The sequence below is a fragment of the Typopeltis vanoorti genome, chromosome 15, assembly GCF_054136105.1.
Source record: "Typopeltis vanoorti isolate ZY-2024b chromosome 15, IOZ_Tvanoo_1.0, whole genome shotgun sequence".
Classification (NCBI taxonomy): Eukaryota; Metazoa; Arthropoda; class Arachnida; order Uropygi; family Thelyphonidae; genus Typopeltis; species Typopeltis vanoorti.
In genome coordinates, this window is record NC_143563.1 from 7,731,840 (window position 1) to 7,750,803 (window position 18,964).

General features: G+C 37.3%; 1 protein-coding gene across 2 annotated transcripts in view; it reads right to left on the reverse strand.

The window, feature by feature from the left end:
• LOC150098340 (DNA polymerase epsilon subunit 3-like) overlaps positions 1 to 18,964 on the reverse strand; it is a 99,426-nt gene that overhangs the window by 12,785 nt on the left and 67,677 nt on the right. For both annotated transcript variants that reach the window (XM_090405647.1, XM_090405646.1), the window contains exons 3-4: positions 11,053 to 11,138; positions 1,793 to 1,911 (exon numbers count right to left, since the gene is read on the reverse strand). In XM_090405647.1, coding sequence (XP_090261773.1) covers positions 1,793 to 1,911; positions 11,053 to 11,138 — 205 coding nt within the window. The remainder of the gene's footprint in view (positions 1 to 1,792; positions 1,912 to 11,052; positions 11,139 to 18,964) is intronic.

The window sequence follows — 18,964 nt, forward strand, 5'->3', positions numbered from 1 at the left end:
AGGGGGACAGAAACAAGAAGTGATCCCTGGAAGTTGAGTAAGTAGAGTTAGTTAGTAGGGGTGTGAGGAGTAGATTTTTCTTTTGGAGAATAGTGAATGAATGGGATGGGCTGCTAGAATCACTTGTGAGTGCTTTTTTTTTTTTTTTTTTTTTTTTTTGTCAATGGGTTCAAAACAAGGTATGATAGATAATGACAAATATTGTGTGAATAGTTTGGGTCTCCTGCAATGAGTCTTTGTACTACATGAAGATTCCCATGCAATAATAATTTTTTAGAACATGAAATAGAATGGTTACTGAGTGTCTCCTTTCTAGAACTGTCCATCATCTATAGGATTAAACTTTGCTTAAGCATTCATTTAAAGAAAATTAATTTTTGGAGATGCCTGTTGCATATGCATGTTGTAAAATCTAACGACAATCTGAAAAAGTCTGTCTGTTCTTAATTTTCTTTCCTAAATACAATTGACTTTAGCATACTGTTCTCACATTTCAGGTGGTGCACCTAAAGCCTAACTAAGAATCCTCAATTAGATACAGAGGAGGGCAGTCTGCCAAAGATGTGACACCCTTCTCTTGATTTCCTGCGATCATTTTCTCATGAGTATTGTTTCTGCATTTTGCTTTATTTTTTTATGCTCCACTGAACTAATCCACTATCATTAGTCAACTTCCCATTAATCATGCAAAAATGAGACCACCCATTTGTACAGTCAGACTCCAAACATATCAAACCGACTTCTTTCATTCCATACCTCTGTTCTTTGAAAAAGAGTTTCCCATACTACTTTCCCCAATAAGTACAACTCCCAACTTTTCAAGGAATTTGTTAATAGATTCCTTCCTTCTCCTCAAAAAAAAAAAAGTTTGCATGTGCAATATGCTCATGTATCACTTATGTATCACACTGAATTGCCCTAGTATCCTAGTGCAATCAGATGTGAAGTCATCTGCCTCTATATACAAGTAGCCTAGCTATGAGGTAATTCACATGAAAGCCATTTGCTAACATTGGGTAAAGGATTAAAACAATAATATAATTTGTTGTTTTTTATAGTTTACAGTTTTTTTACAATTACAGTTTATTAGTAAAACTGAATAGGTTTCTATTTGTTTCCTAGTTGAACTAGAATAAAAATCTAAACATACATCACCCCTCCATAATAATAAAATAAAATAATCAATAGGAAATTTTGTGTCATGGTTAGCAATATGACATCATATACAAACTGCTCCATTTTATGATTAATAATTAAAATCTTGTTTAGACCAAAACATAAAACCTACATTTCTAAACATGTTGTTTTAAGGATACTTGTGACATAAGATCGAATGATATATTCATGTAAACACAAGAAAGATATTTATTTAACCAAATATTTCAGTCTGGAAATAGCAGACCATCCTCTTTTTTCTTCAATCATGTCTCTACTTCATGTATTTTTTAAAAAAAATTTTTTTTTGAAAATTTGGATGTGATAAACTGAAGGCTGTAAGAAACTTTTTTTTTTTTTGATTCTATCATAATTAGATTTGTTTCATGTGCACTTCACTGAATACTGTACTAATTTTTATAAGTCTCTCTTACACACACACACACCAAGCAAGGAGAATAGTAAAAATACTAAATTAAAATCTTTGAGACTGCCACACTAAAAAGAATGCAACTGGTGTGCATATTACAGCTGACTAGATCTGTATTCTTCAGCTAAACTCAGCTATTAAAATTAAATTGCAATAACATTTTTCTGGTTCCAAAAGAAGGAAGTTGCAACTACTTCTTATCCTTACCTTCCAAACTTTCCTTCAACGGCTCCAGAAATTTTTCAAATTCCATATCCTCCATTGCATTTAAAACATCTACTGCAGTTAATGTTTTCCTTTTTGCTTTTAAAGCAAAATTGTTAGCACTGAAATGATAAAATACAAAGATTTCCAAATAAATATGTTGTAATTAGAATTAATGTTCACACAGCTATGCCACAGGTAAACCTTATCAAATTTACAAAATACACATTAACAAATTTCACTTAACTTCCCCTAAAACATCCATGGTTAAAGAATAACAGAAATATGAATGCAATACTAAATTGTATTCATATAACAATTTATATGAATACACCATGTGTATCTGTATAACACACAATGAATCAAGTGTGTGTTGTGTGGAATTCTTCACCCCCTCAACCGACCATGACGTCTATAGATGTCCAGCTAAATCTGGATACGATACTGTAACACCCATCGAATAACATGGAAAAGAATGCAATTTGGTCTCACTATTTCATCTACCTTGACCGGTAGGGAGGTTAAATATGCAGCCAGGTAGTTGCCGGGATAAAACAGTATGTATATGCACGTGTTTATGCAGTTTATAAGGTAATAACCAGAAGTACAAAAGTAACTATTCAGAGACAGTACTAGTTTCATCTAAATTGAATAAGACTAAGGGTGTAAGAGAAGAATTAATACACAAACAGTAAAAAATTAGCATGGTGACAAATATGGAATTCCATGCATCCAATATTGTGCACACTGGTAAGCTCTTGTTTGCATACTCAGCTGGCCGTCATTAGGAAGCAATCAAATAAATTTATGCTAGGATTTACATGAAGGTGTATAGGATCTAATAACACTTTAAAAGATTCCCAGATATTTCTTTGTTTTGCCATAGTATAGGTGAAAGATCTTGGATTCATTCCAAGATCTTAGACCTTAAATGTGAATCTTGAATGGTGGAATGTGTACAGGTGGTCATTGATTAATTCACAGACCTCTAAGTAGTTGAGGAGTTGGTTATTGATGACTTTCTCCATTATTTTAAAGAGGACAGAGGAGATGGCAGTTGGTCAATAGTTGGATGGTAGGCTTCTATCACCCTTTTTGGAATAGGATGGATATGAGATTTGTTTCCATGCATTGGGATAAGTACTAGATATGTATAATAAATTATAGAAATGACGCAGAACTGATGTTAGCTCTGGAGCACAATGTTTGAGAATTGGGGAGATGCCATCAGGACCAGAAGATTTTTTATCCAAGTTAATTAGTAGTTTACTGATGAATTTTTGTCGAAAAGCGATAGGAGGCAAGCAGTGCTTGGATTCCAGTATGATAGCAGGTGATTTCTCTTGGTTATCTATGCAGGAGTTTGAGGAAAAGTGATGCCAGGCGTTCAACTTTATCTTTGGGTGAAGTAACAGTGTCATCAGGATGAGACAAAGGTAGAAGTACAGAAGAGCAGAAGTTACATCCAACGGCCTTAGCAAGCGACCAGAAGGCACAGTTTCCATTTGGACAGAAGGCTCTTGTCTGCTGGTGGCCTTTATGAAATCAGAGTTGGATCTACTGATGACTGATTTGCACATGTTCCATGTTTTAGTATAGGCAGAGTATGAAGCTGAAGTTCTTGATGTGAGCCACATGCAGTAAGCTGAATTTTTTTCTTTGACTGCTTTGACACATTTAAGGTTGAACTAGGACTCCGAAAGTGGATGTGGATTGAATGAGGATGAAGGCCTTCATACCAGTGAAAAAAACTTGTTTTGACTTGTTCACAGCAGGCATTAGGGTCAGGTGAGTGAAAGCAACAGTCAGACCAAGTAAAGGAAGTGTAGAAATTCTGGAGGCCATCCCAACTGGCTCTTCTGTAGTGCCAGTGGATGCAAGGTTAGGAGTGGTTGGAGGAGGCTTGTATGAGAATGTGGTCCAAGTTGCCGAGAGGAAAGGTGACCTTTACAGTGTATCTGGAAGGAGAACTGGCCAAGAAAAGATTAAGAGTATTTGGATCACTGTTTGTGATCCATGCATGCACACTGTTTGTTTACACTTGGATTAAAACAATAATATAATTTCTTGTCAAGTCAAATATATTTTGTAACCTAGTCAAAAAACTGTCTATAAAATTTATTCTTCAGTAGAAGATAGTCTTTAATGATTATTTAAAGTTTAAAATATTTTAGTTATGCCAGCTATCAATTCTTGAAACTCTTCAATGCTTGGAAGGGGGGGGGGTAATCAAGGACTAATTAATGTGCTTTAGGGTTGCATGAAAGAAGAGAACAGATCTGCTACTACAGCGCTGAGAGAAGTTCAAGAAGCTATAGTTACCCAAAGAAATATCAGTATTTATTTTCTGAAACCAGAACGAAGAGGACTTTTCCCCCCTTAAATTTGCTTAGCAAACTTTGTTCAAATAAATTATCTCTGTCCCCTAGTGATTTGCTATAGTTACTGTCTACCAGTGGCGGGTTGTGGCTTGAAATCGTGCGGGTGCTGCAACTTTCGAAATATACATATACACTGTACTTACAGTGTGTGTGTTTGGATAAAATATCAAAATTATGGTAAAAATTTAAAAAAAAAAAAAAAAAAAATTAAACATGAAAAAATATTGTTTATTATCGATAAAATTATAGTTTGGTATAATTCAAAATTACTTAAAAATAAAATCCATTCGTTTAATTGTAATGTACAAATATTTAAAGAGACGGAGTAAACATGATAAGCACTACGAACGCTCTACTACTGGCGCAAACTATATATAAACAACAGTGGAACTGTGCGACGGACAGTGCCGCATTATGCTAATAGTTCGCTCGCCGCAAGCATATGACGTTCATATGCTGCAGTTCCGCAGTGCCTATGCACGAGCCGCCCCTGCTGTCTACTATAAAATGTGAAACAAAGAATAGCATCAGAGTGTGTATAATTATGCATTTTATACACTTTCTTTGCTATTATCTAAGGCAGACACATGCTCACAAATATTCCCATTTTTATAGAACATTATAAAAACTAGATAACAGATCTCTTTTCTGATCAGTCATTTTTCACAACTAAACTCGCCATATTCACCATGCTTTCTTAGCAAATGACTAAAATTCCAACAAATTAACAAAATATTGAATCTTCCTCAACAAATCAATCTCCAACAGAACAGTAATGCTATTACTATTTTCTAGATCTGGGCCACTTCAAACAAAATATAACAAACACGAGTCTAATTTTAAGGTTTCTTGTCCAATAACCAAGATTCATGTACCAATAGACTTGTACCCTTGCCAAGCCTTGAGGTTTTAAGTATAATCAGCTCCACTTCTTTTGTGTTAAGAAAGACTTCTAGGGAGATGGATTTGTTAAGGGAGGACATTATCTGCACCAGCTGTTACACTAGTTCTTGAACTCTTTCACACTACCTGCACTCACCACATCCAATGGCAATCCATTCCAATCAGGAACCACTATGTGAGAGATAAATTGAGCTCTCACCCACTTCTTCATGGCATTCTCAGTGTTCAAGGATGCCCTCTTATCCTTTCCCCACCCTCCATAAAATGAAAAATTACAGCTAATGATATTCTGCATGACACTTTTAGAGGTTTGTAAGTCTCAATCATATCAAAGCCCCTTTCTCCTGTTTGCTAAAGTCTACAGTCCACAAATTCTCAATTGATCTTGATCAAAAAAGATATCGGGATCGTGAAATCCCGATATCTTTTTTGCACTCTCTCCAATGTATCAGAATCATCATGGAATCCAGGAGACCAGGCATGCAATGTCCCAAGTGTAAAATTATCAAGGCACTGTAAACAGGTAAAATGACCTTATCTTTAAGGTCATTGACCTTCCTTATCTTTACACGTCAAGGTTTGTTTCAGTATTGCAATTATTCTCCGAGATGTATTTGCAATCTTTGCTATATAGCCCTCGAACTGCATAAGTTAAAAGTTTTATTTTAAACAGAGTTAATAGTCTTTTTGTATGGTAAGTGGTGTAGCATAGCACATGGCACGATGCAAGGCAGAACAATGGTGTCCAAGGCATCATTGTTTAAAGAATTCAACCAAAGGTACTTCATACAGTGCAATGTCTGCAAGATGTATGCATCACCAAAGGCAAATGGAATTTGGCTTGAAAGTGATAGTGGTGGGAAAGTGTGCTGAAAATGCCATGAAAGTAAGGGTCAGGTCGTGAGAGAGTGAAGCAGTGGACAGAACAGAGAATGTACGTGAAAATGTCTGATGGTGTAATGGTAGATAGGATTGAGACAGGGTCTCAAGTCACATGACTGAGAGAGAAAGAGCAAAAGTGTTGATCAAAAGAATAGTATGATGGATGTAAAGAATGAAGAGTTGACTGTAATGATGTAGATAGCTTGGTTACGCGAGTAAAACACACATGGCAGCTGCAATGAATGCAGAAACATCTGGTGAGTGGGTCAACTGATATTGGAAAGAAAGCAGTGCAGGGGGAAAAGAGAAATGAATGCTTGACTAAGAGAGAAAGAAAAATCAAGGAGTGAGTCTTGTACAACAATTCTATCATAAGAGGTGTGTGATTGGTGAAGGATTAACAAAATTGTGCTTCTCGGGTGCAAAAATTAATGATGTTAGTGAGGCTATTAGAGTGCAAAAGGGTAAAGTGAGAGAGTTGATCGTTTTGGCTGGAATGAATGATTTGAAAGGAGAAAAGTATGGCATGAGGTAGGATATGAGAGAATTACCGAAAGTAGCAAAAGAAAAGAGTGAGAGTTACGATAGCAAATAACTGAATGCATAAGTTATACAGGAGGAATGATGTGGAGTTCGTGGATGTGTGGGGTGTGTTTGACGGGCAAAAGGACTTATACAAGAAGGATGGTTCGTATTTGAATGGATTTGGTGTTCAGAGTTTGGAAAAAGTGTTGTTGAATGAAGTGAAAGTGGATGTGTGAAATCAAGGGAAGGGGTGAGCTCTTGAGGGCATATGCAGATATCAGCAAGGTAGTTGAGTGTAAGAATGTGCACAAAATGCCTAAATTAATACCACTGGTAACAAACTTAGTATGAAGTGTCAGGATAGCAGTGGGCCCAAGGGACTTCTGCACTTTATGTATACTAATGCCAGGAATATTCAGAACAAGAGAGAGGAGTTCTGGGCATAGGTTAGTTCATCCTGGCCAAAGGTTACTGGCATTAGAGAGACATGGCTGACAAAAGAGGATGATATTTTAGTGGGATTGAATGTGAAGGGTATAGTGTTCAGGGAGGATAAAGAGAAAAGAATTGGAGGAATGTGATTGATGATAGTCTAACTAAAGAGTAGAAGTTCAACTGCAGGCCAGTGAAAATAGCACATCTAAGGCTATCTGATGTCAGATGGAGGCCAGCAGAACAAAATATACAGTTTGATGCTTCTACAGAACAAGGGATGGAATGGATGATAGGGATAGTATGCATTGGCAAATAAGCTCAATGAGTGGATGGCAGGTAATTATTATGGGGAATTTCAACTATGGAAACACAATATAGGACATAGGAGGAAACAAATGAAATAATGCTGTTACTAAGGAATAATTACCTGTGACAGCATGTGATGACTAGGAGTATGAGAGTACTAGATCTAATAATAGCATCTGATAATTTGCCTGTAACCAACATGACCATGTTGTCATCAACTGATGAGGGTGATCATACGGTCTTGATCTGGGAAGTGGCTAAATGTGTTGAATTTTCAGTTAAGAGGGGGGTATATGTGGAATTACAGGGCTGGTAAGTATGACAAGCTAAGGAGATTGCTTGGATCAATGCCATGGCATGTGAAACTGCAAATGCTGGATGTTGATAGTGCATGGAAAGTGGAAAAGGAGTGTTTGAAGGAAGTAATGGCAGACTGTATACCTAGAGTCAGGAGAGTAAAACAAGTGGGAGTTAAATTGATGAATATCATCATTAACCTGCAGCTACAAAAAAAGAAAAAAATAGTGGAGGAAATTCAAGGAGAAGAGTAACCACTGTGGTAAGAAAGGTAAAAGCACAACATGAAAGGAAATTTGCAGTACAGGCAAAAGATAATCCCAATCAGTTCTTTCAATATGTTGCAAGTAAAAGGAAGAATTTTTATGGCAGAATGATTTTAATGAATGCCGATGGTAACTGAATCAATCGAAATAGCAGAATTACAAAGTTAACACTTTGCAAGGGTATATCATTCGGGTAGAGATACTGCAGTAATGAGAGAGAAAAAGACATATGGGATCTGAGGTAAATGATGCATAGCATATTACAGAACCTTAAATGTGAATACAGCCATGGGAACTGTGAGTGCTGTTGACCACATTGTTTAATCTAAGTCTCAGCTCTGGGTTAGTCCCGAGGGGACGGAATAGTTCAATTGCATAAAGAGGACTCCATGACTGAAGTAGCAAATTACTGACCGATCATCATGTCAGGAGATGTTGTCACTGCACTGGAGAAGTTGGTCAAAAGCAAAATACAAGAATGGATAGATGGAAATGGGATACTATATTGGGGGGAGGGGGAGGGCAACACGGCTTTGCGAACAGTAGGTCATGCCTCAGTAACTTGCTCACGTTTAAACAAGATTAAACCAGTGGTGTATGCTAAGGACAAATCCTTGTACACCATTGGTTACCTTAAATCTTGCAGAATCCCATTTCCCATATATCACTTTTTGATGTCAGTCAGCCATTCTCTTATCCACATTAAATATTTCATAATCCAATCCCATATTCTCCAATTTATGCAACAATCTTCCATGTTATATTCAGTGAAAAGCCTCAGCGAAGTCCAAAAGTATCATGGTGTATCCATTCCACCTTATCTAATTCAACGGTAATATTATTATAGAATGTGAGCAATTTCTCAAGAATGACTTTTCTCTAGTAAACCCATGCTGTTTACTGCAAAGTATAGGTTCTCAGTCAATCTATTCATCCCCAATTTTTCCAAAATCTTCACCACCACACCAGAAAGATTGATCAGCCAATAGGAGACACCAGTCTTTGCACTACTCTTGTCCAATGGGATTACAATACATTCTTTCCACTCCTATGGTCCCTGTTCTGAGAATTAAATCATATAGCTTGGTCAAAGGAACAGCTAATATGAAATAGCCAGTTCAGCTGAACACTGTTTTAGCATCTGAGCTGATATTCTATCGTTCCCTATTTCCAACTTCTTATTCAGTGTGTGCAACAGCTCTGGAACCTCCCACTCCTTATATACCAGTTTCCAAATCTTGTGAAGAGGTATCAGTGAGCTGAATGTTGCATACACCAGATTCATAGCTTTTACCAAAATGGGCACTCATTACTTGAATACTCTCTTCTGAATCCATCACCTGCACACCATCTATCTGCATTCAGTAGTTATTCTTTTTATATATATATTTTATTTTATTTTTTTTTACTTGCAACATAACAATATAATTCTTTTGGATTATCTTTAGCTTGAAGAGCCACTTTCCTTTCCTACTCAGTTTTCCATACAATGGTTTAACTCTTCTAGCCTGCTCCTTATAATTAACTATAACTAACATTCTTATGTACATGGTATTCCTATCATCTTTTTCTTACAATTATCCTGCTTAATAAGATTATATATCCATTTCACTCCAACTCCATTTATTCTTCATACACTAGGGACACATTCTGATATTACATGATTTAAGTATTTTTTTAAATGCTTCTCATGCACTGTCGATATATTTCTCATCCAACAATCAACACTATGGTGCAGAGTGCAGCATGCTCCTGAATTGGTCATAACTTCTTGCTTTGTAGTTCAGCATGCAACTTTTTCTGAATGGAACATTCATAAACTATAGCCACTTCCCAAGTCATCGCTGCATGATCCCTGTCACCATGTCACCGACACTATAATCAGATCTAACATTCTTTGACCTTGAGCTCTTCTGCCACATGCTGCTTGAGGAAGTTGTCTCCAACAGCTCAATAAATTCAGTTTCATTCTTCTGATGAGATTTTGCTGCTATCCACTCCATGTTTGGATAATTAGAGTATTCCATTATGAGGGTGGTCTGAAAAGTTCTCGGCCTAACAATGAAAAAACAAATTTATAATTTCAAAATTATTTTTATTTTTCAACATAATCTCCCTTAAGACTAATACATTTATTCCAGTGCCATTATCCCGTCGTAGTGGTTCTCAGTAAGATCTGCAAACTACCCCCTCTACAGCTGCAATCACCCTCTTGATGCAAAGAAAAACGCTGACCAGCGAGGAAGAGTTTTGGATTTGGGAAGAGATAGAAGTCAGAGAGAGCCAAATCTGGGGAATAGAGTGGATGTTCCAACAATTCATAGTGCAGATCCCTTAATTTTCACATTGCCAAAACACTTTTGTGGACAGGTGCATTGTCCTGATAAAATATGATTTTTTTCTTCTGCAAACCGGGTCTTTTCTCACGAATTTTTTTGACTAGTCTGGTTAAAAGATCGGAATAATATTCCCTGGTTATTGTTTTACCCTTTTCAATAAACAATAATTAATTCAATAATTAATAAACAAAGTGCCTTTAGCATCCCAAAACACCAATGCCATGACCTGCCATGAATTAATTTGCCTATCAGTGTGCTTTAGTCCTCTTCTTGGGGGTAAATGACTTTCACTATTTCTGTGAGTGATGCTACCATCTTTCTTACTGAAAAAAAAAAAAAAAAAAAAAAAAAAAAAAAAAAAAAAAAAAAAACACTAGACAAGATAGCATTTGGTCTCAGAACACTTTCTAGTTTTATAAAATCTTATCTCACATGCGATAAAAATGCAGCAAAAGTTTCTACCCTGTTCTGGCTGTGTGTGTGTGTGGGGGGGGGGGGGGGGGAAGAGATCATCATAACATTCAAAAATGGAATAAAAACAAACTCATAGTTGGCAGATTTTTCTTCAATGCTTTGTAATAATAGCATTAGTGAGCAGTAATGCATAATCTGATGTGCAACATTTCCGTTTTCTTTGAGGAAGAAACACAGTCCATCAAATTTCTAACTCATAGTAAGAAGATTCCTCTCTAATTAAACTAAAAAACAGATCAAATTACAAATGATAATAGTAACATTTATTATTATACACGCACACATTGCCAGAACATGTTTGAACTAGGAGCTGGAATGTGTTGGAGGTTCAACATACCTATTATGTACGCATATGAGCAAGACTTCCCCATAATCTGTTCACTCCATCAGGGATAATAACAATTTAACTACATAACAGTAAAGAATTATCCAAATGACCAAAAGCTTAAACTTACCATGAGGTAGCATACAAGGCAAAAACAGTTGCTGATCTTGTTAATGTTGCTTTTGCTTCTTTTGACACAATAACGCCATCGGGAAGCTAAAAGGCAATAACTGTGGATGAATAAATTTACAATATAAATATCTATAATACAAATAATTATTTCCCTCAAAGTTTTTTAGTAAACTGGCAAAGAGAGAATATAGGAGGTTTTTCCACAACAAATACACTAAGTATTGGAACCTCCCAAAACATGTATGCATTCATTCATACATCTTCTTCATGTATTAGGCCTAGTTACAGAGTTACAGCCTGTTATGGAGCTATCCTTAGCTCTTCTAAGCCGTACCCATCCCGAGGATAAGGTGGTTGGCCCTATGCCTCCCGGTGTGTCATGTGACTGTAGCCTGGTTCATGCGGCCGATTTGCCTGCTTGCGGGATGAAAAACCCCAGATAAACTGGAGAGAAAAACCCTACTGTCCATGTTCAAGACTGGCTAACTTGGCTATGACTGAGAAAGATCCTTAAGCTCCTCATGTCGGAAACGGGAATCGAACCTAGGACATTCCTTTCCCAGGCATATGGCTGCGAAGTGCATAACCACTAGGCTAACCGTGCAGACTCATTCATACATAAGTGTTTCATTCTAAAATGGGAAGTGTCCAATACCTATATATATATTCATGTGCTATATATGGTATAATATATAAGGCAGTAGAGTGAAAAATGGAGATCTGTATACAAAGTCAAGACTTCAAACAAAAGAAAGATTATTATAGGTCACCATCTGTTCATGACACTTTAAAAACAGCATTATCCAAAATTAGCTGCACACAATGTTATTATCTAATAGAAATGTAAGGATGCTTAGAGGAAGAGAACAGATAGTTAGTACATGTGGAAATAATTAACTAGGAGCTCAAAGAGTTTGCAATGATGGTAGGAGGGAGTGACTGTTGACACTGTTTGAACGTAGAGTGTTGAAATTTGGTAATATGAAGTGACAAATCATGATACATCCACTTCCAAATTGAGGAGTGCACATGCTGGGTCCATCATCCAATCTGAATATTTTAATAAGAGATGGGTAATGATCTGGAGCCACAGCCTTTGGTTAGAATGCATGGAAAAATGAATGCCAATGAATATATGACATTTTCTGGATAATGTAACTACAATGTGGAAGCTCTACAGAATGTAGAAGTTTAGCATGGCAATGCCATACTGCAGGTACCATTGTGACATGGTTTGCTCAGAAGCACTCAAACCATGTGAAATTATGTGGAACTACTTGAGTGGCTAGCAGAGTCCTGATTATAACTCAAAAGAATTCATCCTTTGTGGTGAACAAATACTGCTAGATGTGGCATTCAACAATAGCACTGTTAACTAGTTTAACAAGGAAGAATGATCCAAAATATCTCATTATCACAGATTGGTGGAGAGAGTATGCCAAAAAGGGTGGAATGTGTTATCATGACCAAAGGAGGGCCCACCCACCCATAGAGGTGTGTACAAATTAGGTTTTACTGAAACAATGCTGTTTCTACAACTTATTTCAACAGCGTATATGTGAATGTCAAGTGTGTATGCAGACTTAAATCCTAGGTAGAATAATGTAGATTTAATGAAAATTACAAAGAACAGAGGTAGATGGAAATGAATGAAGAGGAGGATGACTTTGAGTGATAAGATTGGAGCAGAATATATGGATGCTGATCAGCAGCTACTTGTGTTCTTATGATCAGAATAAAGTGAAGGAATGGGGTGACCAGTTCAGAGATCATCCTTAACAATAATTATAAAAGACAATGCAGAAACACATCATCTGTAAGAAGCCTATACTTCTGGATGGTAGTGAGCATTCTTAGGGAGGTTTTGGTGTCCCATCCAAAATACAAGAAGAGTATTCTAAAGTTGGCCGGATTTGATATATAAACCGTTAGTCACTGGATCCAGGCAGAAGATAAATAGTGTTGCTGTCAAGTTAGGCTAGATGTAGGTCAACACAATAAAAGAAAATTAATCTTGAATGGAGAGTGGAATATTATCAAAAATAAGAGATTGAATTAAAACCCTACTTTATGGAAATAACATTTTTCCCCTCTTCAAACATCAGTTCCACATGAGAGACAGCAGTCTCCATAACACACAAGTGTCCTGAGAGAGTCAGGAGTAGAGTAATCTGTTGATATTCTACTTAAACAGTTGGAGCTGAAGTTATTTCATGGGGTGACTGTTCTACAGAACTGAGGTAGATTAATAAAAAGGGATGTGGTTATGCTTGAGTTCCTGTATATCTGATAGAAATGTGAGGCATAATGGATGCGCAGGTTATGCAGACGGTGTGGTGTGGAATTCGTGGACGTGTGGAATGAGTTTGATGGGCAAAAGGATTTATACAAGATGGATGGCCTGCATTTGAATGGATTTGGTGTGCGGAGACTGGAAAAAGTGTTGCTGAATGAAATGAAAATCGATGTGCAGAACCAGGGAAACTAGAACTACCAAGGAGGGGGGGGAGTGGATATGTGGACATCAGTGAGACAGTTGAGTGTAAGAATGTATATAATGTACCCGAGCTAGTACTAAGGACAAGAAATCTGAATGGGATAGTTAGAATAACGCATCAAGATAGGGGTGGGACAAAGGGACCTCTGCATTTCATGTATACTGATGCCAGGAGTATTAGGAACAAGAAGGAAGAATTTTTGGTCATGATTGGCTCTTCCTGGCAACAGGTTATTGGCATTAGTGAAACATGGCTGACGGAAGATGATATAGATAGTGGGATAGAACGTGTAGGTTATAGTGTGTTTAGGAGGGACAGAGAGAATAAAATGGGGGGAGGAGTGTTATTGATGATAGCTGATGAACTGCAGCCAAGGAGATTTGAAGTTGTATTGCAGGATAGCGAAAAGAGCTCATTTGAGGCTATTTGGTGTGAGAATGAGACTGGCAGAACAAAATATATAGTTGGGTGCTGTTATAGACCAGGTGATGGAATAGATGGTGGAGATAGTATGCATAAACAAATTGATGAAATGAGTAGAAGGAGGGTAATTATTATGGGGGATTTCAACTATGGTAACATTGATTGGAAGGAGGAGAGGACACATGTGAAGAAGGAAATGGATTTTATTCAATTATTAAGGGATAACTATCTGAAATAGCATGTAATTGAAAATACTAGGGGTTTGAGAGTGCTTGACCTGGTAATAGCATCTGAGAATTTGACTGTAATGAATATGACCATGTTGCCACCTATTGGTGAGAGTGATCATAAGGTCTTGACCTGGGAGGTGGCTAAAGGTGTGGAATTTTCGATTAAGACAGAGTATATATGGAATTACCATGCTGGCAAGTATGACAAGCTTAGGAGATTGCTTGGATCAGTGCCATGGCATGTAAACCTGCAAGCGCTAGATGTCGATACAGCATGGGAAGTGGTCAAGGAGCATTTACAGGAGGTTATGGATGATTGTATACCTAGGGTCTGAATAGTAAACCAAGTAGGGGTTAAATGGATGAATAACACCATTAAGCTTGAGCTGCAAAAAAAAAAAGAAACAACTATGGAGGGAATTTAAAGTGAAAGTGACCTGCAGGCACACGAATGGTATAAAGTGCAGGCCAGAAGGGTAACGAGTGTGGTAAAAAAAGCAAAAGCCGATTATGAAAGGAAACTAGCTACGCAAGCTAAAGAGAATCCCAAACAGTTCTTTCAATATGCTGCAAGCAAAAAAAAAAAAACTGTACACGGCAGAATGATTTTAAGGAATGACGATGGTAAGGAGGTCACTGAATCAGTCGATATAGTGGAATTACTGAGCGAGCACTTTGCAAGAGTATATTATCCAGGTGGTGACACTGAAAAAATGAAGGAACCATTAGTTTATATGGGAATTGTGATGAATGAGGTGGAGGTGAACAGTCTATTACAGAACCTTAATGTGAATACATCTGTGGGATTGAATAGTATACCGGCACAGGTCTTACATGAAGCGGCAAAAGAATTATCAGTGCCCTTGACCATGTTGTTTAATCTGAGTCTCGGGTCTGGTTTAGTCCCGAAGGTGTGGAAAGAGGGGAAAATAGTTCCACTGCATAAAGGAGGATCCAAGACTACTGTTGCAAATTACCGACCGATCAGCATATCAAGAGTCGTTGTCAAGGTCTTGGAGAAAGTAATCAAGAGAAAAATACAGGAATGGATTGATGAAAATGAGATACTGTACGGGGGACAGCATGGCTTTGTGAAAGGTAGATCGTGCCTCAGTAACTTGCTCAAGTTTTATAACACAGTGACGGCAGAACTGGATAAGGGTAATGGGTTTACAGTGATACTGCTGGACCTGGCCAAGGCATTTGACAGGATATCACATGGAATTCTAATCCATAAACTACAACATATGGGAATGGATATAGGGTTGGTGAGATGGATAGGTGGGCAGTTGATGGACAGGTATCAGAGAGTAGTTTATTCATGAGTAGAGTCCAAAAGACGGCCTGTGACTAGTGGTGTGCTGCAGGGTTCTGTTCTTGGACCACTGCTGTTTAATTTGTTCATCAACGATATAGGGAAGGATCTAAGAGGAACAGTTCATTTGTTCGCTGATGATGCAAAGTTAGGTAGGGCAATAGTGAATGCAGAAGATGTCAAAATCTTGCAGGAAGACTTGGATAAATTGGAGTTCTGGGCTAAGAAGAATGGATGTCAATTTAATGTGACAAAATGTAAGGTTATGCATTTTGGGGTGAAAAGATTAGCAGCAGTATACCACATTGGTGGAACTGTACTCCAGCAGATTGATGAGGCCAGGGAGTGTTGGTGGATAGGAAGAAGAAGTTTAGGGGACACATTGCAAAAGTGGCTAAATCAGCTCATCAACTCACTTGGTTGTTGAAAAATACTTTGACTAGCAGCGACAAGCAAGCTACTGTACCTCTGTACCGAGCCTTGATAAGACCTCATCTCGACTACTGTGCCCAGATTTGGTCACCTAGGCTTCTTCTTGATAGGGAGGAGGTGGAGAGGATCCAGAGGCAAGTGACCAAGATGATAGCAGGTCTATGGAATGAACCTTATGAGAACAGTTTGAGGATTTGTGGGTTGCAGAAATTAGTTGATAGGCGGAAGAGGGGAGATATGATCGAGACATTCAAATTGTTAAAGGGTTTCTATAGGATTAATTCAGACGATATTTATGAGATCAGGACTGGTGGTGGGAGAACTAGGGGACACCTATGGAAGCTGAGCAAGAGTGTGGTTAGCAAGGGTGTTAGAGCTGGGTTCTTTACTTTTAGAGTGGTAAATGAGTGGAATAAGCTGCCAGAGTCTGTTGTGGGTGCTATGGCGGTGAGTGAGTTCAAGGCAAGGTATGATAGATACTGTGAGAATGTCGTATAGTTGTGTGGACATGATGTTTAGGGCCTCCCTTGATGAGTCTAAGGACTCCCTGGAGTCGCCAGTAATAATAATAATAATAGTTCTGAACAACATCCATGGAAATATCTGTAGAAGAGACAACGCAGAAACTGATCTTCTATGATGGTGCTTCTCTCAGTGGCTCACTAGGTCTCATACTAAATTCTCTACCAATAGGTCACATTTTACCATGCAACATGAGACTTCATATGCCATCCTTAAATGCAAAACTGTTAAATAGCTGTCATATCACACAATATTTTTCATGGAAAATTAAGGTTCTCATCATATGGTGGCAACACAGTGACAAAATATTATGCATATTATTATAATGAAATTAAACAAATTATGGAAAAGAAATTTTGAATTAATAGGATTTTAATATATCACACATCCTAAATTGTATCTGAAATTTTAATAACTAAGATAAAAAAATATTTACTAAAAAAATTATTTAAGAAAATTTTTCCTGTTAATCTTGGGATGCCTGCATTATTTCTTATTTCACCAACCTTCTTCCTGATGTACAGGTTGATCGATATTAATGTAATCCTGTTTAACGCATTGTGGAGTGCCACCCAGTGATCCATATGCTGCGAAACTTTGTAGAAATACATTATGTGTCATGCAGAAGTTCTAGTCATGCAGAAGATAGCAGTTCTCAAGTGTCGAAGAAGTTGACTGTTGATAACCTACTCTGCTACTTTACACAAAACTGATGGGAGAGAAACAGGTCAATAGCTTGATAGTAAACATTTATCTCTTTTCTTGGAACTGATTCTATATAAGTTTTCTTCCATGCTGAAAGATGGATGCTGAATACAGTTTAGTAAATAAATGATAGAAAACAGGTGTTAGTTCAGGAGCACAATGGATGGTATTCCATCAGGACTGGCTGCCATAGGGTATCCAAGAAGAATGGATGCTAGTTGAGTAAAATATAGTGTATTGATGATAAAGAACATGTGTTATTCAGGAGCATGTTTTGAACAAAATTGGTGGGATTCCATCAGAACCACCTACTTTTTTTGGTGTCCAGGTTTTTTGGGATTCTTTTGATATCTTTCTGGTATTTTTAAAGGCCACAAGAGGCATGCAATGCAATGTGCTAGGCAAAGAAAGAGGTGATATGCTTCAGTCATCTATGAAGGAGTTGGAAGAGAAGAATGAAGCCAGCATGTCAACCTTAATAACAATACAATGCTACCATTAGGGTGAGAAAGAGGAGGAAGCACAGACAGACAAAAAGATATGACTGCAATTGGCAAGTTTTCTACATTTGTCCATATCAAAGTTAGAGTTAGCCCTTTTAATGAGTTTTTACAAGTGTTGCAGGCAACAGTGTAGGCTACAAACAAAGATGGGGGTTTTTATTTCAAGCCACTAATCACAAGCTGTTTTCTTTTCTTAGACCATCCTGGCACACTTATTGGAAAACATGCCTTAGATCTAAGGTGAGAATTTTGAATACAATGAGAAATGAAAGCCTCCATTTGAATATTGATTATTTATGTAACAAGATCACACCAAGTATTTGGATCTGAAGAATAAAAACACTATCTGACCATAAAGAGGAAAAGTAAAAAGTCACAAATCTTCACACTTGGCATTATTGTGTCCAAAGTATACAAGATTGTGAATGGCTGAGAGATGGATGTTCTACCAAAGATGAAACTTGGATGATCTGAATTACCAATAACAGCAATCACCTCAACACTGTACATGGAAGAACTTGTTAAGAAGGGATCCAAAGTGACGGCGAGTGAAGAGAATTGTCAGGAATTCTGATAGGGAGATGAATAAATTTCAGGTCATTGCTTACAGCAAACATCTCTGCCTCTCTTCTAGCTTCATCAATTGAATTACAGAAAGGGAGCCAATTAGAGTTGTGGACAAGGAAGACAACTACACTGCTTGCAGAATTTGGATCTAAAAAATAAACCTTCAAAGATAAGAAATCAAAGAGGTCAGAATGATTTTCAGAATTGGGAGAACAGTGAAGATAGCAGATGAATGAGAGAAAATGTGGCAACAAAATCTTAAGAAATCATATAGGATGCAATTCAGACAATTCAAATTAGCTGTCATTGTTGCAGCAGAGATTTGGAGTTTCAATCAGAAAGAAAACATCAGGTATGGATGTCTGAAGGTGAGAATGTATGTCATTTAAGTTAGTATCGATGTCACGAATGTTGAAGTGGATATGGAAGATTTTTTCAGTTTAAATTTTTTGGGGTATTTTAGGGAAGTTAACTTTTTAATTTAACTTGAGGGAATTAAACTAATTGTTTAGGCTTACTCCCATTCTAGTGCTTCAACGGTGAAGAGAAAAAAAGAAGGGGAAATACTCCTGGACATGTTGTCCATACATTGAGTACCTGATCTCCATATCAAATGTCAGCTATAGCTTCTTCAGTCTAAAAAATTTGGTATATTTTTCTGGCTGAGACTATTTCTCACAGTACAACAGCTAACACCATAAATCTGCCCAAATTT